The sequence below is a fragment of the Telmatherina bonti genome (genome assembly GCF_933228915.1).
Source record: "Telmatherina bonti genome assembly, chromosome: 8".
Taxonomy (NCBI): Eukaryota; Metazoa; Chordata; class Actinopteri; order Atheriniformes; family Telmatherinidae; genus Telmatherina; species Telmatherina bonti.
This window is the reverse complement of record NC_136626.1, coordinates 3,843,992-3,866,220: the sequence shown is the minus strand read 5'-3', so window position 1 is coordinate 3,866,220 and position 22,229 is coordinate 3,843,992. Positions and strand designations below refer to the sequence as shown.

Sequence of the window (22,229 nt, the reverse complement as noted above, 5' to 3'; positions counted from 1 at the left end):
CCCTTCATTCAGATCCCAGTTGCAGCTGATCAGAAGTTTTGGGACATTTTCCCATTAAATGGAATGGGAAAGTGTCCCAGACTTCCGCCTACCCTGACCTTTAACCTTTCATCCTTTCCCTCAACAGGACGTAACCAGGCAATTTCTTGAACGGCGTGACGTCGGCATGTTCTCCCTATGTGTGTGGGTTCTCTCCGGGTTCCTCTCACTAGCCAAAGACATGATGTTGGGTTACCTGGTTACTCTACATTGTCCCCTGTCCAGGTGTACCTGCCTCTCGCCTGACAGCTGGAACAGACTCCGGCTTCCTGCGACCCTGAACTGGACTAGTCGGTTCAGAAAAAGACCAAAAGTGGATTTAAAGCGGTGCAGCTGCAGGAATGGATTACTTCGTGTCTATGCCTCAGAAACGGCGCCGTTCAGGAAGAAAATTTGTTCATTTGAAAGAAAATCACATTTTTATGCTGGACTTCTAAAACAACTCAAAATAAAATTATTTGAATCATTCTGGTTTTTATTTTTTCTGAATAAACTAAATTTTCAGGATTTATGATTTTTTGTTTGTTTTTTCTGTGAAGGAAGAAACATTGGGCTGATCTGGTGTGGTGGGCGTGGCTGCAGACGGTGGGGGCGTGGCATTGTGAGTGACAGCTGGACTCAGGACGCTGCCGTTTCCAGCTGCTCCAGCAGTACTTTCCTGCATCACCTGAGGAGGCGCCGCCTCTCCGAAGTGCAACCATTAACTTTAAAAGATGGGCGGAGCCTCAGTGACATGACCTGTAGGTTTCTTTGGAACTGAATTAAACCTTGATGGGCGGTTTCCGCCATCGCCATCCTGGCGGCATCACGCATGCCGTTGCTGCCAGATCATATAAACATGGCAGGGGGGGTGTGGCTGGGAAGGGGCATGGCTGTGAGCGTAGGGGTGGACGATTGACACCCATCAAACTCCAAGCTGCCTGTAAATAGCCAACCAAGCTAATCCAGAAGCCAGTTTAGTAACCTGTCAGTCAAAAGGACACGCCCCCAATTCTGCAGAATTCCCAGACAAAATGACGTCTGGTTGGATGTTGTTCTTCTCTGGTTTGGTGTCAGCTAAACAACTCGACACTGCCCCCCGGTGGTTGTTCTGTTTCTGGTGCCGGATAGCCAAGTAAAAAAAAAACACCAAGTTATGTAAGTACACACCATGTCCGTCCGTCTTCTGCGTCCGGCAGAAATGGACTTTTTGCAGCGCTGATAATGAGAGGCGTGTCCTGACTCAGCGATACAGAAACACACACACACACACACACACACACACACACCAATCAGCATAAATCAGTTTATTTTCACCTGGATGTTGGAACGTTTTACATGTTCTTTCTCTAGAAAAAGTCCATAGTTCTGCGAGTTTCTCTGGGGGGTGCAGGTGGGGCGGCTCGCTGCTGTGATTGGTCAGCAGGGACATGGCGTGCTGGCGTCCAGATCCACCGTCAGTCCTTTGCTCAGCAGGAACGCTTCCTGTTTGGGCTCCCGCCCGAGGAACTTCCGAAGCATCTCCGAGGCATCTTCAGAGCCGCCAGGCTGCAGGATGAACTTCCTGTAGTCCAGACCCACCTGGAAGACCAATCAGAAGACAGCAACAGCAGGTTACTAAAACATCCTGCTTGTTCCTGGAGACAGACCTGCAGACAGGAGTCCTCGGGGTCACCTTGGGGTTCATGATGCCCTCCTGTTTGAAGCGAGCGTAGAACATGTCCATGGAGAACACCTCGCTCCACAGGTAGCCGTAGTACTGAGCATCGTAGCCGCCGGCAAGGTGACCGAAGGTGGCCGGCATGTTGGTTCCTGCAGAGCACAAAGAGAAAGTTCAAGATGCACCGAAAACAGAGCCAGGCGTTACCACTTCCTGAATCCTGATCCAGTCCAGCTTCATTCTCTCTGTACGTTCTAGTCTGTCAGAACCCCTTTACCAAACATCCGCCACACCACGGGTCAGATGTCAGGGTCTGCTGGAGGTTTCCATCAGAAGATGCTACACTGAGCTCATAAAAGGATGGACATCGTCTCAGAAAGAGATGAGTTGAAAGTTTTTTTTAAACAGATGAAGATATGAGGATTGGAGCAGGGCTCTGGACCAAGAGTCTGGACCAGGTGTGTAGCGGTGTTTGTTGCCTGTGAGACCTGGAGACGGAGAAATTCCCAGGATGTCCTCACAGAGGCGGTGGTACTCTTCTGCAGGGTCCAACCCGGTTCTGGTGTGCAGAGCCTGATCCACTTTGGCCAGAACGATCTGCCGCAGGTTGAAAATACCTACAAGTGAGTCAAAAGTCACAGAGACACTGTGGATCAGCAGGGTATTCGGTCCGGTCCAGCACACCCGGATCAGGTCGTGCAGGTCTGCAGAGACCTGGGAAGCAGACCTCCAGACCTGGACTTGGACCGTCCTGGTCTACAGTAAACACCCTCCTCGCGTACATTCAGCAAGAAGTACTTCAGTACCACCGTACTTCTACTGAAATTTGAGCAGTATATAGAAGTTTATCTACTATATTTGATATACTTACAACATAGTGAAGTATACGTACTTCTTTCAGTATAAGTAAAACTTAAAATTTATACTTTAATGTGAAAGCTTATACTTGTACTTTCATATACTATTTACTTCTTTCTGCTTGAAAGTACTAACAGTATTTCTGGATCCAAGTATCGAATAAGGAACAGACATGGTGTGGTCCCCTCCCTGAGCCGTTATCTTATCATGGTGGAGGGGTTTGTGTGTCCTCAAGATCCTAGCAGGTATGTTGTCAGGGGCTTTATGCCCCTGGTAGGGTCACCCATGGCAAACAGACCAGACTAAGTGCGGCTCAGCGACCCCCATGATGTCGGGCTTACCCCAAAAGGGTTCCATGGGCCCCACCTCCCGTGGGCTCACCATCTGCGGGAGGAGCCATAGGGGTCGGGTGCAGTGTGAGCTGGGCGGCAGCAAGGGGCGGTGACCCTGGCAGTCCGATCCCCGGCTGCAGAAGCTGGCTCTAGGGACGTGGAACGTCACCTCTCTGGTGGGGAAGGAGCCTGAGCTTGTGCGCAAGGTTGAGCGGTTCTGGCTAGATATAGTTGGACTCACCTCGACGCATGGCTTGGGCTCTGGAACCAGAACCCTCGAGAGGGGCTGGACCTTCTTCAGCTGTCGCCAAGGCAAAACCTCGGGCATGGGAGGAGTTCGGCGAGACCATGGAGAAAGACTTCCGGACGGCTTCGAGGAGATTCTGGTCCACCATCCGGCGGCTCAGGAGGGGGAAGCAGTGCTCCATCAATACTGTGTACAGTGCAGATGGGGAGCTGCTGACCTCAACTCAGGACGTTGTGGGTCGGTGGAGGGAATACTTCGAAGACCTCCTCAATCCTACCAACACATCTTCCGATGACTCAGGTGGACTCGGGTGGACTCTCCTATCTATGGGGCTGAAGTCGCTGAGGTGGTCAAAAAGCTCCTTGGTGGCAAGGCCCCGGGGGTGGAGGAGTTTAAATATCTCGGGGTCTTGTTCACGAGTGAGGGAAGGATGGAGTGCGAGATGGACAGACGGATCGGTGCGGCGTCTGCAGTGATGTGGACTCTGCGCCGGTCTGTCGTGGTGAAGAAGGAGCTGAGCCAGAAGGCGAAGCTCTTGATTTACCAGTTGTGGTGGAATTATGCGTATAGTGTAGTTTTAATATGTTACTCATTTATTAAGTTATATTAAGATATATATTCTGCATAGTTAGGGTAGTTCAGTAAGCTTGCTTTAGTAGAATCATGCATAAAACTAAGTGTTCTGTTCAAGGCCTGTTTCAGCTTTGACTGTTGTTATCTCCAAGCTAGCAGTTGTTCTGTCTAGTGCTGCCAGGCAAAGGTAGTTTGTGTCTGCTTAAAGAACACTGTAGCACACTGAGCAGGGGCAGAGCTCCCGAGACCTCTCGCCCGCAACATCTGTACATGCCCAATAAATTGAACAGAAAACAGTTGATTTATAGATTTATTTCTCATCGGATAAATTCCACGACAATTTGGTGTCAGAAGTGGGATCCCAAGTGTTTCTGCCGGGACCGGACTGAGGGGCAGGCTGCCGGAATCCAAACAGATTCATCTTCAAACCTCGAATAGGCCTTAAGAGTGACGAGGGCCACAGTCACCGGTTTCGGTCGATCACGAAGGGATCTCAACCCACGTGTGGATTTATCTGGTGAGAAGTATTTTTTCCCAAATTTTAATTTGATTGAAAGTGGTTTTTGATATAATATTATAGACTGAGTGATTCTTAATACTAATCGAACTGAAACAGTTTTGTTTATAAAATTGTCGACTGTTTTCATAATAATGGTGGTTGCGCTCCTTTTCCCCAGGACTGACTTTGACAATAAATAAAAATAAAGCAAAAATAAAACAAAAACAGAGATATAGACTCTACGAGATCAGGTTCCAAAAACGGAGCCCTGTGAGTAGAAATACGAGATCAGGTTACTAAACGAAGCCCTGTGAGTGCGAGAACAGGTTACTAAACGAAGCCCTGTGAGTAGAAATACGAGATCAGTTTCCAAAACGAAGCCCTGTGAGTAGAAATACGAGATCAGGTTCCAAAACGAAGCCCTGCGAGTAGAAATACGAGATCAGGTTCCAAAACGAAGCCCTGTGAGTAGAAATACGAGATCAGGTTCCAAAACGAAGCCCTGCGAGTAGAAATACGAGATCAGGTTCCAAAACGAAGCCCTGCGAGTAGAAATACGAGATCAGGTTCCAAAACGAAGCCCTGTGAGTAGAAATACGAGATCAGGTTCCAAAACGAAGCCCTGTGAATAGAAATACGAGATCAGGTTCCAAAACGAAGCCCTGTGAGTACGAGATCAGGTTACTAAACGAAGTCCTGTGAGTAGACTTTTAGGACTGACATACCAGAAATATAAGACCAGGTGACGATGGGGACTACAGGGGGAAAGGAGGAGCAACCTAAACCAAATTCTATGAAGGTGTTTTTAAAGCAGCAATATGGTGAAGATGTAAGTAAACTATTTAACGTTCTGCTGTGAAGAATGTTGGTTTCCAGAAGGAAGCTTTATGAGCATGTATCAGATGAAAAAGTTGGAACAGAGAAAAAAAAAAAAAAAAAAAAAAAAAAGAGAAAAAGCAAAAATACATTAAAGTGTGGGCTGGTTCACTCTCCATAAGAGGAATTAAAAATAGAGGTCTGACCTGCTATTCTCTGGAGAGTTTTGTGGAAATATTGTAGGAGATTTTTGTTATTTTTGGTGACTCTTTTCATGGGTGAATTAAAACTGTGATTGGCTGGCTTGGTTGACATCACAGGGCCATAGCGGCCATTCACACAGAAATCAGTGTGTGTGTAAGTTTGCTCATATGGTGGCAAGTCCCGTGAAGGATCTGCAAATGGTAAAGAAGAAGAATATATATATATATATATATATATATATATATATATATATAAAAAGATTGAAAATCAGATCACGGGCATTTCTTCCAAAAGATGACAGTAAAGCCTGGTTCAGGCAGACACTGTTAGATATGACAGAACGTGCCTGGATGGACCAGGAAAGAAAAGAGAGAATATTATCTTCCCTTAACAGTTTAGTGAAGAGGAGGTTAGAGATTAAATGAAAGACAAATATGTATTATTGCAGAGTTTAGCAAATTTGAAGAAATTTAGAAAAAACTGTTGGAAGCAGAGGACGAGTTCAGAGCACATCTAACATGTTTACTTGATTTTACAAAACTAGTGATCAGTGCAGGTGTAGGAGATAAGGAGAAGCTTGGATGAGGAAGGCAGAGCAAAGGAAAGGAAAACATGAGTAAGCGAGGTGAGGAAGAAGAGTGTGTTCATTCAAGGCCTTATGCTCACTGAAGGGGATGATGTCATAGCACTTTTAGTTGTAACAACACATTGGATGAAGTAAAAAATAAACCGAAAGATGAGGGACGTGATGTGTGGCGTTGGGAGCTGATTCTGTTGGGTTGGTGTGCATTGCGTGGACACCAACCCAACCCAACCAATGGGCTCGGGCTTCTGTTTAATCCCTTTCAGACATTAAATGGTGACTTTTGTTTCTTTAAGATTACAGTTATTTTTATGTTTATTATGACTAAATAAATTGACGTTGACTGAAAATAAACGGAGAACGACTTTGGGCTGTGCTTGTTAAATACCCAGCTGAGAGAGATCTCAAGCTTTAAAACAGGAACGGCACACCAACATCATCTTCATGTGTTAAAGCTGCGTTATCTTCTAGACGAGGTCATGTTCAGCTTTCCCAGGGAAACACTGACTTATGGATCCACTGCCACTATAGTCTCACACAGATACAGTTATAATCCAAAGTCCAGGATCTTCACAGCACAGAACATGGTCCACATGAAATGTTTGCAACAGTATTCAACAGAAGAACATTATAATTATGAGACTATAATCACATGACTAATGATTCAGATGCAGCCTCAGAAGCTCGTCTGCTGCACGGCGTCGACCACGGCAGCTCGCTGCCCCTTTAACCCTTGTCAGCATGCACCATGGTCTCCACAGGGACCCCAACATGTTAACATGCCCGAGGGGGATTCAGGGGGTGGACTGGGGAAGGGAAAGTTTTGGTCTGGACCACTGCAGAGTTCTGTTTGTCACACATGCTGTCGGTCAGGACATTGGAGCAGAAACAGTCCCTACAACATGCTGCAACACTCCACCTCCCTCCTGTGTCAGCTTTGAGTCCTGGAGCAGGACCTGATATGCAGATGTGACTGCAGGGACCCGGCCACTGCTGATGGGGCCCGGGGATCCCAGAACCAGAGGGTCTGGCAGAGCCCTGCTGGTTGTGACTGTGAACAGTGTGGATATGGATTTTATGGTGGACATGTGGGCTTGGTTTTCACCTTAGTCCTCTGGAGGTGATGGATCCTCCTTGTCCTCAGACTGACTGTGGGATTTTCTGGAAGTAAAAGACTAACGGATGTGGCCGGCAGGCAGCACGAGTCCCACCCCGACTACAGAGTCAGATGATGTTTTCTGGAATAAGCTGCACCCTGATTCTGTCAGAAAGACTGTTGTGTTCTCTCAGTTCTCTGTGGAAAACCTGGATCTGCTTCCTGGAACCTTTGGCCCCCCTCTCTGATCCTTTACATGTCAGTCTTTATTAATTACACATATGGACCTGATTTATCTACCAGGAAGCTTTAATAGACATGTGTTGGGCACTTCCTGGCATGAATTTCTGCTTGTATGCTGATTGGTGGGGGGGGGGCGTGGTGACTGTAGTGGATCTGATTCCTGAGCAGACCGAGTGGTCTGAGCTGAATGATTATACACACCTACATATATTCCTGGCCTTGTATCCACATGACCAGGCCATACAATTAGGCCAAAGATCAAACATTTTCATTATTTCTGCTTAGCTTCATACCACACACATGAACATGCATACAAAGTTCTGCAGTCCTGCAGACTTTTGCAACTGAACAAGGTCCCAGTATTTTCTCTGCTCTGCTGCTGTGAAGCAAAACATCAGTTCTTACAGACAAAACAACTTCTGGCACGCTCTACATCTCTAGCTGTGCCTTATCACAAAACATTTATCTTCAGTGTCTCTGACAAAACATGCACCAGGCAGGCCGTTACGGTGGCAAACCTGTTTAAAGACAGCACACAGATGATCTCTGAGTATTCCCGGCTCGTGTACGTTTCTAAATTTTCAGCCCAGACAACATAAGGCTGCATTAACTGTATGACAATAAATAAGGTGGTAATTTCGCCACTGTTCGCCACTCAGGTTCGGTGTTCGCCACTCAGGTGCAATATGACCAATCGAAGAAAAATATTAGGGAGGGTTGGAATCCTCCATGTTTTTATTTGCTGACAGCCCGGTGTGTTAGTCCTGATCTGACTAAGTTAGTCCTATTAATTTCACATCAAGTGCTTTTATTTGACAAAGGGAAGCAACTCTTGTGAAGGCTGCCAGTAGACAGCCCGTTCTCTGGCTCAACATGCTCAACAAACAAATATTTGTACCCTGTAGGTCTTCAAAATACCATAAACATGTGGCCGATCATCTGGGATAATATTGATCTTTCCAAGGTTAAGCTAGTTATGTTAGACCGTTAGCCTTGGCCTTTTCTGATACACACATTTGTGTTAAGTCCAGTGGAGAAGTGACAGTGAAAAAAAACGTTCTCAAGAAGGAGGTGTTGCTGTGTGTGTGGGTGTGCACGTGTGTGTGTGTGTGTGTGTGTGTGTGTGTGTGTGTGTGTGTGTGTGTGTGTGTGAGTCTTGTTGTAGTGGATGAAATCATCTTTAACATTAGTGTTGGATGTTTTATTCCGTATTTGACTGTCAATCGACACACAGTCCTACATCCAGCCTCTCTACTCCCTGCTCCTGTCGATGACACGCACCATGACTGTGTGGCTGGACTGGCCATCCTCTGCACCCCCAGACCTGACCTCTCTGACCGACCTCGAGTTGACCCTGACTTGATGGCTCCGCTCTCAGAACCCAGACCCAGGTGTGGGTTTTGGAGCACTGTGGAAATACCATGGTTTCCTGACATCTGATGGTGACCCAGTTCGTCACCGTCGCCTTATTGACTCCCTTCTTTCTGCCATTTTGCTCCCTTGACAGGTTGCTGTATGCACATGTGCACTAACTCTTCTGACCCTGTCTCTACAGGTGACTCTCCTGCAGATGAAGGCTGCGTCTCTGACCCACCCTCCTTTTGCAGCCTCTCACTTCCTCTTTTCTCTCACAGCCCACAGATGGAGAGATTTCCTCCTTGGTCTCTCTCAGGCCTCTAGGACCAAAGCACTTCCTCTCGTGCTGTTGTCCATGCGCATGCGTAAAAGGGGAGGACCAAATTGGTCCCCCCGTAGATTCTTTTTGTAGGTCCACCCGAATGGGCATGGGCCCCTCCGAGGCTCCCCCTCCAGACACGACCCTGTGTGATAGTAATGTTTCAACATACTGTGCTGATCTCATATGAACCTTTTCAGGAATTTGCTCTCAGGTTGCTCCAGACCTTCCTGAACCAGCGTCTAAGCAGCTCCGTTTACTTCAGCCTGGAGACTTTGTCCTGATGAGAAGCTTCAAACGTCAATGGGACCACCCATTTCAGATTCTTCTGGCGACCCAGACAGATGACCGTGCTACTTGGCTGCCCGTAGTATCCAACTACCATGTCATTGCTGCAGGGAGGTTCCTGCACCGACCGTGGCTCCCCAGCTTGCTGCTGATCCTGACGCAGCAGAATAACGCACCACCCGACAGAGGGCAGAATAATCCCTGTGGTAGCGTGGGTAGTGAGACAGTCTACTCTCACACCTGAAGACCAGCTGCCGTTCTCAAGCAATCTCAGTGTGGAGTGACATTAGCATCCACCTGCAACAGTAGCGTGCCAAGCTCCAACGCAAGCTCCGCCCACACGGCATCATAGAGAGAGATCGACCCTGGCATCCATTTAGGGTTCATGTCTGATCATTAACGAGCTCAATGTGTTGTTTGGTTATTTTAGCTATCATCATTGTGTTTCCTATTGTCTTCTTTAATCAATCTGCTTCACCCCCTGTTAACCGCTCTGCCACTCACTACAGTTCCTTCTCTGCCCCGCGGTCGCTGAGTGCCCAGAAGGGTTCTGAGGGCAACCTCCGGCGGTTAAAAGTGAAGCCTATGCTGAAGTGCATTCAGCTGCAGTTCCCCCTTCATCCGCTAGGGGCTGGCTCCAAAACAGAGCAAATCCCCATAGACTCCCATGTCCCATGTTCCCATGCGGGTCCTTTTCATTGACAGGTACCAATCTCTGGCTTCAAGGATGAAGAACGTAGAACAACCAGGGTTTTTAGCCCGTAATTAATGTGACTTAGCTTTAGCCCGCTTACCTCCGTTAGCTGGGTAGCTCCCGTTATCTTGGGGTTAGCTCAGTTAGCTTTTAGCTACAGTTAGCTCAGTTAGCTTTTAGCTACAGTAGACTTGGGAGTTCGCTAGATGTCCGTCATCCGCCATGACACTCACAGCCCCCCTCTCAGCTCCACCTCTTTGCCCATATTTGTGTTTTCCGGGCGAGACGACACGCATGATGCTACCAACATGGTGACGGTAGGAACCGCCCACCGAGCTTCAATTCAGCTCTTCAGGAACCTATGGGTGACGTCACGGAGACCCCGTCCATCTCTTTATACAGTCTGTGGTTCTAACAGGTAGACGCGCCGTCATGTATTTCCCTGCTAGCACTCTGAGGAGCCCCTGTGCGGTCTACTCTGTCATTATGATACCTGCGCCATGTGTGTGCTCTGGTTCTTTGGATGGCATGGTGATCGGTGGACCAGTTACCAGTGGTGTTTTTCTGATTCCACTTCTGCATCTACTTGGGGGACCGTTTCTTCCTAAACTGGGACTGACTGGTCTCCTTTCTCCTACGTGGATAATGAGAATTGTCGCAGGTGGTCTTGTGTGTTGAAATTAGACCTGACTAAGGCTACTTTGGTGTTCATGTCTAACACTACCTCTGAATCCCTTTTGTCGCATCCTCCTCCTAGTCGATATCGGGGTGGTACTTTTAATAACTCCTGTTGTCATGTGAGGTTATTTGTGTATGTTCCGGGCCCTCGCCAGGACCCGTTAGAAGATTTTTCTCTTTGCAGTGATGTCGTGTCGTCGCCTCGTAGCTTGGCTGAGTCCTATGCGGATTTCCCCGTTGTGGGTCTTTTCCCGGGTCCCAAGTCTGAACTGAGTAAGGTGTTGGTTGTGCGTAATGGTGAAATTGGAGTGGATAATTACTTGCTTCATGTGCTCCTTTCCGGATTCTGGTTTTGTTGGGGTTTTGGACCGTGCTTGGTGTGACAGTGTTTATGCTGTTAATTTTCTGTGGCCTGCGCCGGCCTTTGGTGGTGGTACGGTGGTCTGGTTCTTAGGGGCGTGCTGCCATCGAAGTGGGCTGGTATTTATGCCCCTGTCACCCTTCTCTTGCCTACAGCTGTCTTCCTGGGTTTCCCATCTGCCCCCTTATCCGGTCACTCGGTCCAGGCACTCTGTTCATCCTGACGACTCAGCTGCTTCTGTCTACATTAACGCTATTGGGGTTCCATTGCAGTATTTGCTGCCCTTTTTGTTCTGTGTTTGCTGTGTCGTCCCGTGTATCAGAGCCTTGTTGGTTGGGCTGATTGACTCTGCCTTAGGATGTCTCATTCCTCGGCTTGTTTATTACTCTCTTCCTGCTTCGGATCTCCCTCTCTTTGATCCTTTTTCCTTCTTTTTTGATAGTGATGGCTTTTCTGATTCTGACTCTGACACGTGAGTGTTTTTCCTTTCAGGATGTTTTATGACGGATTTTCTTCAACCCTGCCGGGAGTGGCCATTCTTATGTTTTAGTTTCCTGCATCTCTTTCGGTAGTTTGTGTTATTTTATGGGTTTGTTTTGTTGCTTTGTTATGTTCGTGAATTGTGTTTCTTTTGTGTTGATCCTGAAAGGATCAAAAGGGGGGAATGTGGTGGAATTATATAGAGCCGCTGCTCCTCCGCATCGAGAGGAACCAGTTGAGGTGGCTCGGGCATCTGGTCAGGATGCCTCCTGGACCTCCCTGGTGAGGTGTTCCAGGCACGTCCCTCTGGGAGGAGACCCCGGGGAAGACCCAGGACACGCTGGAGGGATTATATCTCTCGGCTGGCCTGGGAACGCCTCGGGATCCCCCCGCAGAGTGGCTGCGGAGAGGGAAGTCTGGGCTTCCCTGCTTATGCTGCTGCCCCCGCGACCCGACCCCGGATAAGTGGCAGAAGATGGATGGACAATTTTAAGTTCCTAAAAGTAAACTTGAAGTTTAAATTAACTAAAATGTGAAGTATTTAATGAGTACAATTCAGCTTTGAATGGATGGATGCTTTCAAACTGCAAATCAGGAAATGAAGAAGTGAAACAGAAAAGTTGGAGTTTCCTCTGACCAAACCTACTTTCTGAAACACGCTGCTGGACCACGCTCCACACGCTGGTTTGCACGGTTTGGACACAATACGGACATGATGCAGACCAAATATGGACACGATATGGACCCGAAGCGGACACAACGCGAACACTATACGAGCCTGTCACACCGCTGGACCACGGAAAACCACCTGATCTTCCTCATTTATGATGTCAGAGCATTTTCTTCTCCCAAGTTTAGGTGATAGACTGAGATAAAGATTAAATTAATTGAAAAGTTGATATTGGATAGATTGATCTTCCCACCTGATCACTTATCAATATCCACACATGATCACATTATAAACTCCCTGGTTTCATTTCGGGTTTAGCCTCCACATGTCCTCCTCATCGTCATGTCAATGTGTAAAGACACACACACACACACACACACACACACACACACACACACACACACTGTGTGTGTGAGACAACGACAGAATGAATAAAACTGGTTTACAAAGTGAGACAGTTTGGTCCCACAGGGCAGAAAGTCCTCCAGGTTTCCATGTGTCCCTGCTCCAACATACCCGACTCATTAATACTAATCAGGTGTGTTGGAGCAGGGACACAATGAAGTCCTGCAGGACTGCAGTCCACGTAGAAGCAGACTGAGTAGTCCTGTTCTACAAGGTGCAACTGAGTTTATTATCTTGACTGGTGGCTGAGACATGGTGGTCATGGTTTGACCACTGGTATCGGACTGGAACCACACCAGCATTGTGCTGGAACCAGCGGCAGTACCAGCACCCGTATTGGACCGGTACCCACACCGGTATCGGATTGGAACAGCGCCAGTATCGGGCTGCTACAGGCCCTGGTATCGGGCCGATCGACACCACGTTTGGTGATGCTGGTAAAGGTGTTCTGATACTGGTGCAAACCCGGCTGAACACGCCTCCGACCGACTGGAACGTCTTTGCTTGATCCATGGATAACTTCAGTTTACACATAAACAGGTTCATAGTCTGGGAACCAGGATGAGACCCACCTGTGTTGGCGAGGCGGGACTTGATGAGTTTGTCCAGCAGATCATCAGGGATGGGCTTTCCTGTCTTGTAGTGCTTGGACATCCTCTGCAGAGGCTCCTTCTCCCAAACCCAGTTCTCCAACATCTGAGACGGCGCCTCCACGAAATCCCGCTCCACGTGAGTCCCGCTGAACATGGCGTAGTCCGCCTGCAGACACACGACACAGGTGCTGGGTTTACTGGCGCCACCTTCAGGTTCCACAGAACACCGTGGGACTGGTCGGCTGACCTGAGCGCACAGCTGGTGCATGACGTGGCCAAACTCGTGGAAGTACGTCTCAACCTCGTCGTGCTGCAGAAGCGATGGCGCGTCCGCCGTCGGCTTGGTGAAGTTGGCCACCATGGCCGCCACCGACATCTGGCGTGTTCCATCAGGCAGCAGACAGCCAGGCTGCAAACCAAAGCAGGCGGCGTGGCCGTACTTCCCCTCACTGCAGGAAACAGGAAGATGATGAGTCGAGTACTCACAGGGAGGACTAACGTAGTCGTAGCAACCAGTAACAATCTGCTGGGAACCAGAAAATGAGACAGGAGTCGGCCATTATGGTTTTGCCTTTGGCAGATGGAAACAGGACACGGGTGTATGGGACCGGCAGGACATTGTCCACCCAAATCTCTGTTACCATGGAAACAAGAGGTCAAAGCTCAACAAAACTATTGTGTTTTAAAGGCTCAGCATCATCGTATCAGTGGGGTCTCAGACTGGACGAGAGGGGTTTCTTTGATCCTAAAGGAGGAAGGGATTAGTAAGGTACCAGACAAGTTCTGACCGTGGGTGCAGGTCCAAGTAGAACTGCCCGACCACCTGACCACTGTCTCGGTCCTTCACGCAGTACAGAGTGACGTCAGGATGCCAGACAGGCGCGCCGTCCACCAGCTGGAAGGACAGACCCAGCAGCTCCTGGTAGATGTCCAACAGACCCCGAGTCACCACTTCCATGGGGAAATACTCCTTCAGCAGGTTCTGGTCCACAGCGTACTGAGTCTCCTCCACCTGATACAAGAGGAAGATGAAGAGGAGGCACATTAAAGGGGAAGCAGCTATCTGCAGCAGCAGGTCACACTAAGCAAACAGTCTTACCTGGGTCATGAAGTAGCGAGTGTCCCAGGCATGCAGGTCTCCACTGAAAGGCAGGCCTCTCTTCTGACATTCCTTCTCCTTCAGCTTGAGGAGAACGGCTCGCTCTTCCTCCCCCAGAGACTTCAGCCTGCAGGCCAGCTCCTCTGAAAAGAAGCTCAAACGTTAGCCACAGGCCGTTCACCTTCATCTCTGTAGGCTGAGGAAGACTGTGCTCACCGAGGAAGCCGGCCACCTTCTTCCCAGACTTGGCCATGTTCATCTCCAGGACGAAGTCGGCGTGCGTGCTGAAGCCGAGCAGCGAGCTCTTCTGAGCTCTGAGCTTCACCAGCTCCTTCAGGATTGACGAGTTTTCCTGCAAACACAACGTTCCCAAGTCACACCAACATTCCAGTAACACTCCCTCTGGGGACTCCCTGATTCTGCTGGGGGACTTCAATGATCACGTGGGCAATGCCAGTCAGACCTGGAGAGGTGTGACTGGGAGGAATGGCCCACCAATCTGAACCTGAGTGGGATTCGCTCTGGAAGGATTGTCCAGAACAATCACCATGTTTAAACATGAGTGTGTCCACATGTGCACCTGGCACCAGAACACTCGGGACTGCAGTTCCATGATCGACTTTGTAATCGTATCGTTGGACTTGCGGCTCCATGTCTTGGACTCTCGGGTGATGAGGGGGCGGACCTTCAACTGATCACCACCCGGTGGCGTGTTTGGTCTGTGGGACTCTGGAGGCAGCTGATGGGTATCAGCAGGCCTAGCAGAATGCAGCTCTGGATGCTGTGGGGCTGTCCTGGCTGACACGCCTCTGCAGCATCAGATGGACATCGGGGACAGTGCCGCTGGACTGGCAGACTGGGGTGGTGGTCCCCCTTTTTAAGAAGGGGGACCGGAGGGTGTGTTCCAATTACAGGGGAATCACACTCCTCAGTCTCCCTGGTGAGGTCTATTCAGGGGTCCTGGAGAGGAGGGTCCGCCGGATAGTCGAATCTCGGATTGAGGAGGAACAGTGTGGTTTTCGTCCTGGTCGCGGAACAGTGGACCAGCTCTATACCCTCTTTGGGGTCCTGGAGGGGGCATGGGAGTTTGCCCAACCAGTCTACATGTGTTTTGTGAACCTGGAAAGAAAAGGATGGAGCGTGAGATGGACAGACGGATCGGTGCGGCGTCTGCAGTAATGCGGACTCTGCGCCGGTCTGTCGTGGTGAAGAAGGAGCTGAGCCAGAAGGTGAAGCTCTCGATTTACCAGTCGATCTACGTTCCTACCCTCACCTATGGTCATGAGCTGTGGGTCGTGACCGAAAGAAGGAGATCTCGTATACAGGCGGTTGAAATGGGTTTCCTCCGCAGGGTGGCCGGGCTCTCCCTTAGAGTTAGGGTGAGGAGCTCGGTCATCCGGGAGGAGATCAGAGTAGAGCCGCTGCTCCTCCGCATCGAGAGGAACCAGTTGAGGTGGCTCGGGCATCTGGTCAGGATGCCTCCTGGACCTCCCTGGTGAGGTGTTCCAGGCACGTCCCTCTGGGAGGAGACCCCGAGGAAGACCCAGGACACGCTGGAGGGATTATATCTCTCAGCTGGCCTGGGATGGATGGATGGATTGTAAAAATGACAGTCGTGCAACTTTCCCAGTTTAAACTGGAAATAAGCAGGAATTCTGTGAACGTTCCTGCGGATAAATAAACTCCGACTGACGTGTTTAGTTAAACCCAAACACCGGAGAAACGTCGTCATTAACTTTAATTCTAAGCGAATGGAGGCGGGCGCGCGGCGTTCCCTCTCACCTCCTTGCAGCGGGAGTTGAAGGCCTCTTCCAGCTTCCTGCGGGTTTCTGGGACGAAGCATTTCTTCATGGTGGGGAAGTAATGAGGGTACTTCAGGGTGATCTTGAGCTTGTCTCCATCCTTCTCCAGAGAGCTTAGGAAGTCCTCGGGCAGGCCACCTGAAACAGAACGGGGTCAGATGACCCATATCCACGCAGAGCGCCAGACTTGGAAGCACGAGACTCACCTAGCTCGTCTCTGCTGAAGGACAGCGTGGTGGTGTCCTCGTTCAGGTTCTTGTTGAAGTCGATGCACAGGTTGCTCAGTTTCTTCTTGATGTTCTTGATCTCCTGTTGCAGCAGAGAGAAGATGGAGAAGAGTCAGGGTGCGCTCCATTTCCAGTCCGGGCATAGAAGGGACCAGCCGGGTGGACGGAATTTTCAGGGCATTCAAAAGGGCCGAACAGACGGACAACCTGCTCAGATCCATCAGCAGCAGATCCAGATGAACTCAGACCCTTCATTCAAATTCAGTGGAATTAAAATGACTCTAGAACTGTGTGAGGGATGTTTGCATGAATTCTGAAAAGTGTCTGTAACCTGTGGATCTACGTGAACAGTGACGCGAAGCTGCAGGACTCCAAGAGGAACGTTGCTGAAGATTCTGTTAAACAGACTTCCTGTGTGTGGATTTGCCGGTTTTTATCTTTATTCATTTTACATAAAGTTATTTTGATAGACATTCAGCTAATCTGGGCGGATCTGAGACTGCGGGAACTGCGCTGCATGCTGGTCTGACAGTAAAGGTGCTTGATCCCTGAAAGGGAAGCAGGGTTACCTCCTGGGTCTCCCTGGGCAGGTGGAGGCCATTCCTCTTTCCCAGTTTGATCAGTCGCTCCATGTAACGCTTCGCCTCCACGCTAAGGCTCTCCGATTCGCTCTTCTTCTGCAAGAAAACACGCCTTCAGAAAGGACACGACATACAGGGACTCCATTAAATACTGCTTCTTTCACTTTGTCGGTATCTGGTTGGAACCAGTTTGGCTGATGTTTGGGAATTAACTGGGAAAGTATCGGTTCCAGTTTCAGCCCAGTCTGATCTGACACGTCCCTCCAACTTTTCTGTTTTACTGCGATTTCTTTCAGCCGATGAACGCACCGCCACGCGGCCAACTTTGTTTTTTAGCTTAGAAAGTTCATTTCAACATGGAGACAGATGTAAGAAGAAGAAACAGAAATAAAACATTACAAAACTCTGGGTGGAAGCTTGTATGTAATCCCTAACACAGTGGTGAAGCAATGCAGCAACAATAAGAATAATATTATTAGCAATAATTAAATCATGAATAAAAATATAACTACTCAGTTTATGTAATGCGTCTTCGTTCCATACCATTTCTGGACTGATTAATTATTATGTCTTTGATATTGATTTAAATATTTGGACACTGCTTATGATTTTCTCCCAGTATTTTCCAGTTTAACCACAAACATTTCCCGCTGCTCACCAGGTGCATTCTGGGTATCGTGTTCCCGCTGGCTGAAACATGTCCGTGACGGTGACGCGTTGCTCAATGAAGCAGGTCAAGCTGCAGTTTCAGTAACGTGGACTGTATGATCCAGATCCAGGTACAACCCAAACTGCCCTTTTAGTAATAATCTCTGAGTAAAGTGTGTTTTTACTATTGCTGCCCCGGACCTGTACACAGTACTGCAAGTAATAGCAGACTGGTAATCAGCTTCATTTCATTATGATTGAGATTCTTTGTGTCTGATGTGAAACTCCCAACTCATTTTTATCATCTAGTTTCACCCCCAGGAATTTAATTTCTTTCACATATTCATCATGTCATCATCTGTAAGTGTGTAAATCATCTCTATAACTGCCAGAGAGCATTACTTTAGTTTTTAGAAAATCATCCATTTTCTAATTTTCTGATTCATTATTTATAGTAACTAACAATCGTAAGCGATGGTAATTGTTTTCAGAAGAGAAAATATTTCTATCATCAACAAATAAGATTAATTTAATTAACAGTTTAGACACCTAAAATATATAATTTATGTATATATGAAACATGGGGCCCAGTACTGCCCCCTGGTGGACACCACACACCCAGACATGACGTCCCGTCTGGCAGCTGAGCAGCTCAGCGCCAAACTGCACTCCGCTGCAGCTCATTCACTGTACAATGATTTATTCATCTTTCCTGAAATCTATGAGTATGGCAACGTTAATAATTCATATTTATTCATTAACTTTTCCTGTTAAAAGGTTTTTCTCATCTTTGTGACGCTGGGCGGTAGTTTCTGGACTGATGTTTGTTCCACTGCTGGAATCATGGTTTTACTTCAGTTAGAGGCTTTAAATACTTCAGTCTGGAAGGTTTTCAGAGCTGAACTGGCAGGATGAAACCGGACCCGTCAACAACGTTGGGACAAATTCTACACATTATTAATCAACAGTAATACGTTTCCTGCGGATTCATGCAGATTCCTGCCGATTCATGCCGATTCTTGCCAATTCAGGCAGATTCCTGCCAATTCAGGCGGATTCCTGCCGATTCAGGCCGATTCCTGCCGATTCAGGCAGATTCATGCGGATCAGCGCCAGCTCACCTCCAGAGCGACAATCCTCTGGTAGACGTCCTCCCTCATGCTCATCTCCACGTCGAACTCGGACAGAAGCTTGTCGGCATCTGTGCTCGCTGCTCGGACCTCCTTGCAGGGCGAGACGTGCTGCGGGAAGTCCAACATGTTCCTCTGGACTGAGATATGAGACATGATACCGGATCAATATTTTCACAGTTTTGCTCTGTTGTGGTTCTAGAAGTGGATCTAAAAGGGCCTGGAAGACCTTCTGGAAGAACCTCGAGCTGGGTCCCAATTTTGTGGAATTACACTAAAAAACTATAGCATTTGCAGTTGCTAGGCAACAGGGGACTGGAGCACTATGGGTCATTATGAGACCAGGTAGGCTGTCTCATGTCGGTAACGGTTAGCAGATTCAGTGTGCAGACAATGTAGGTGTCCTAAACCAGACTGTGCGGAGCTAGAAACGGGACACAGCTAGAAAACAGAGCTAGCAGGAAGCTAGCGGCTAGCCCAGCAGCTAGCGTTACTGAGCGTGAGGTTCACTCATCGGGTCTGAAGCAACGTTTGGAGACTTTTAGGTTTTTATGGGCACCAGATGAGACGTGTGGAAATAAAATGTGAGTAAAACTACAAACATGTTCCAGCAGCTCTGTTCCAGCCCAGCTTGGAGGAGCTGCTCGTGCTAACTGATGCTAACAGATGTTTCCGCAAGAAAAAGGAAAAACTTGTTTGATCCGTGTTGGATTTGTTCCTGGTTCCACATGAACCAGAGGAGATAACGGATCGGAGACTGTCATCGCATGGAGGGAGAAACAACACGCACCAACATGCTGATGATGGAAGCGGACGGTGATGTTCCTCAGACGGTGGAACGCTGAGGCAAATGTGGCGTGGCGTGATGTGGCGTGGAGTAGATGGAAGGGTTGCCTGTGTTCCGGGGGGGGTTCCCGAGGCTTCCTGCAGCTTCAGAGCTGAACTTGTTTTCACGTTGGCAGAAAACAAAGCAGCAGTTGTTTCAGCAGTTCTCCCTCCAAACTGCTGATTGTGCTGCCGACTCAGCTTCAGCGCCGCCACACAAAGCCGCGGCGACCCCCCCAGAACTCCCGCTTTCACCTCTTCACATTCAGGTTCATCACCAGTCTGCAGAATGATCCAACAACACACTCCTCTGTCTCTGTTGGCTTCAGCACCGGCTTCTGGGATGAAGCCGTCTGGTCACCAGATAACGTTAGCTAGAAGACAGCAGTTTTGCATAGTTTCTGTCGGGTGTGGGGTCCCGTCCGGACCGTCAGCATCTTAACCATCTTGTTTTCTTCTAGACCCAGCTGGGTTGCGTACAGCTACAGCTGTTGACACCCTAAGGGACCCTTTAGGGCCACAGGGTCAGTCATGGCCTGCAGATATGTGGAAGCACCACATCGTTTTCAGAGGTTTTTAACAATAAACTGAATGAAATCTCCACTGAAGTCAGACTTGATGGTGAAGCCGACATGTTGCAGATCCACAGATTCTGAGGTTCCTGCTCTAACAGGATGATGGTTTAAATAAAAACAGAGAAAGTCGACATGTTCCCCTTCAGGTGATCCAAGTCCTGATCCAATCTGTTTATAACACAGATCTGTCGGAAGTCAAGTCAGACGGCGTCCGAAGCTTTTCCCCGTAAAACGTTTCCACAAAGTCAAAAGAACAGGAGCGCCGTCTTCCTGGAGGGCGACGTGCAACAGACGGGTAACCAGACAGACGGGTATCCAAACAGACAGTTAACCGGGTAGACGGTAACCAGGGAGACGGGTAACCAGGCAGACAGGTAACCAGACAGACGGTAACCAGACAGACGGGTAACCAGGCAGACAGGTAACCAGGCAGACAGGTAACCAGGCAGACGGGTAACCAGGCAGACGGGTATCCAAACAGACAGTTAACCGGGTAGACGGTAACCAGGGAGACGGGTAACCAGGCAGACAGGTAACCAGACAGACGGTAACCAGACAGACAGGTAACCAGGCAGACAGGTAACCAGGCAGACGGGTAACCAGGCAGACGGGTAACCAGGCAGACGGGTAACCAGGCAGACAGGTAACCAGACAGACGGTAACCGGACAGACGGGTAACCGGACAGACGAGTAACCGGGCAGATGGGTAACAAGACAGACAGGTAACCACGCAGACGGGTAATCAGACAGACGGTAAGCAGGTAGACGGGTAACCGGGTAGACGGTAAGCGGGCAGAAGGGTAACTAGGCAGACGGGTAATCAGACAGACGGTAAGCGGGTAGACGGGTAACCGGGTAGACAGTAACCAGGCAGAAGGGTAACTAGGCAGACGGGTAACCAGACAGACGGTAAGCGGGTAGACGGGTAACCGGGTAGACAGTAACCAGGCAGAAGGGTAACTAGGCAGACGGGTAACCAGACAGACGGTAAGCGGGTAGACGGGTAACCGGGTAGACAGTAACCAGGCAGAAGGGTAACTAGGCAGACGGGTAACCAGACAGACGGTAAGCAGGTAGACGGGTAACCGGGCAGACGGTAACCAGGCAGATGGCGGTGAGGATGACGTCACGGCATCTCGTACCGGTGTAGTCCACCTCCACGTCGGCCAGGGCCTTCAGCGTGTTCTGGACGGTGACCCGGTCCAGGTCCAGGACTCCCACGCCGTCGTACACCTTCTTGGTGGCGGCGATGAGCTCGTCGGAGAGCTGCCGGATCTGTTCTGGACTCAGGTCCCAGCGGAGCCGGTTCTCGGAGCAGACCGGCACCGGGCTGCCAAACACCACCTCACCTGGACAGGAGGGACACGGTCAGGTCATGACGTCACAGCACAGGTAAACGCGCCTCTGTCCTACACCTGAGACCAGCTGAAACCAGACCGTAGAAATCTGCTCGGTTCAGCTGCAGAAATGGTTCCGGTTCGCCTCGAACGACCCGGTTCCAGCCAGCATGCAGCGGACCGGACAATGGTTCTGCCTGCTGTCCTCTCTGGTCCTGGACCCAAACCTGGTCCTGGTCCGGCTCACTTTTGCATCACCTGGTCCTGGTGCTAGCATGCTAAGCTAAAGCGGTGATTTACGGTCCGGACTCACCTGTCGGTCCCATGCTTCACGGACTGGGTCAGAGTCGGTTCCGTCCTCGTGCTTCTCTGCCAGGCGGCTCGCGGATCAGGAATAAAGAGGAACGCGTCACTTCCGCTGCCTTTTCAAAATCAAACCCGAGCTTTCAGCTCAGCTCACCAAAACAAAAGACCCAAGAAACAAACAAACAATAAGATAAACAACACAAACATTCATCCATTCATTTATTTATTCATTCATTCATCCATTCATCATCCGACCCGCTGAGACCTGTGTAGGGTCGCGAGGAGCTGGACTCCCAGCAGGCTGTGGAACAACCTGGACATCTCTCCAGAACAAATAAAAATAGCTTATTGTCTCCAGCGGAGTTTCATCTGGTTCTTCTGACAAATTTATTCTTTTATAAAGGAAGAAGGGAACTTTGTGCAAACTCACATCTTTATGCAGAGTCAGGATCAGGATCTTCTGTGGCCAAACTTCAGATACATTGTGAATTTTCCTTTTAATAAATCACACACACACACACACACACACACACACAAACTGTGGTCCCTGCTGGCTTCTGGTCTCCCGTGGTCCCTGCTGGTTTCTGGTCTCCCGTGGTCCCTGCTGGCTTCTGGTCTCCCGTGGTCCCTGCTGGCTTCTGGTCTCCCGTGGTCCCTGCTGGCTTCTGGTCTCCCGTGGTCCCTGCTGGCTTCTGGTCTCCCGTGGTCCCTGCTGGCTTCTGGTCT

At 49.2% G+C, this 22,229-nt stretch overlaps 1 protein-coding gene across 1 annotated transcript; it reads right to left on the bottom strand.

Annotated features, from left to right (window-relative positions):
* Window positions 1-1,310: 1,310 nt before the first annotated feature.
* On the bottom strand, window positions 1,311-21,610 carry thop1 (thimet oligopeptidase 1). The gene is made up of 14 exons (XM_079244847.1): window positions 21,511-21,610; window positions 21,003-21,209; window positions 18,452-18,600; window positions 16,671-16,778; window positions 16,081-16,183; window positions 15,855-16,012; window positions 14,289-14,424; window positions 14,073-14,215; window positions 13,762-13,985; window positions 13,221-13,422; window positions 12,953-13,139; window positions 2,167-2,295; window positions 1,694-1,830; window positions 1,311-1,599 (listed from the first exon to the last, which is right to left on the bottom strand). The coding sequence occupies exons 1-14, from the start codon at window positions 21,521-21,523 to the stop codon at window positions 1,438-1,440; spliced, it is 2,058 nt and encodes a 685-aa protein (XP_079100973.1). The 5' UTR covers window positions 21,524-21,610; the 3' UTR covers window positions 1,311-1,437.
* Window positions 21,611-22,229: the final 619 nt, after the last annotated feature.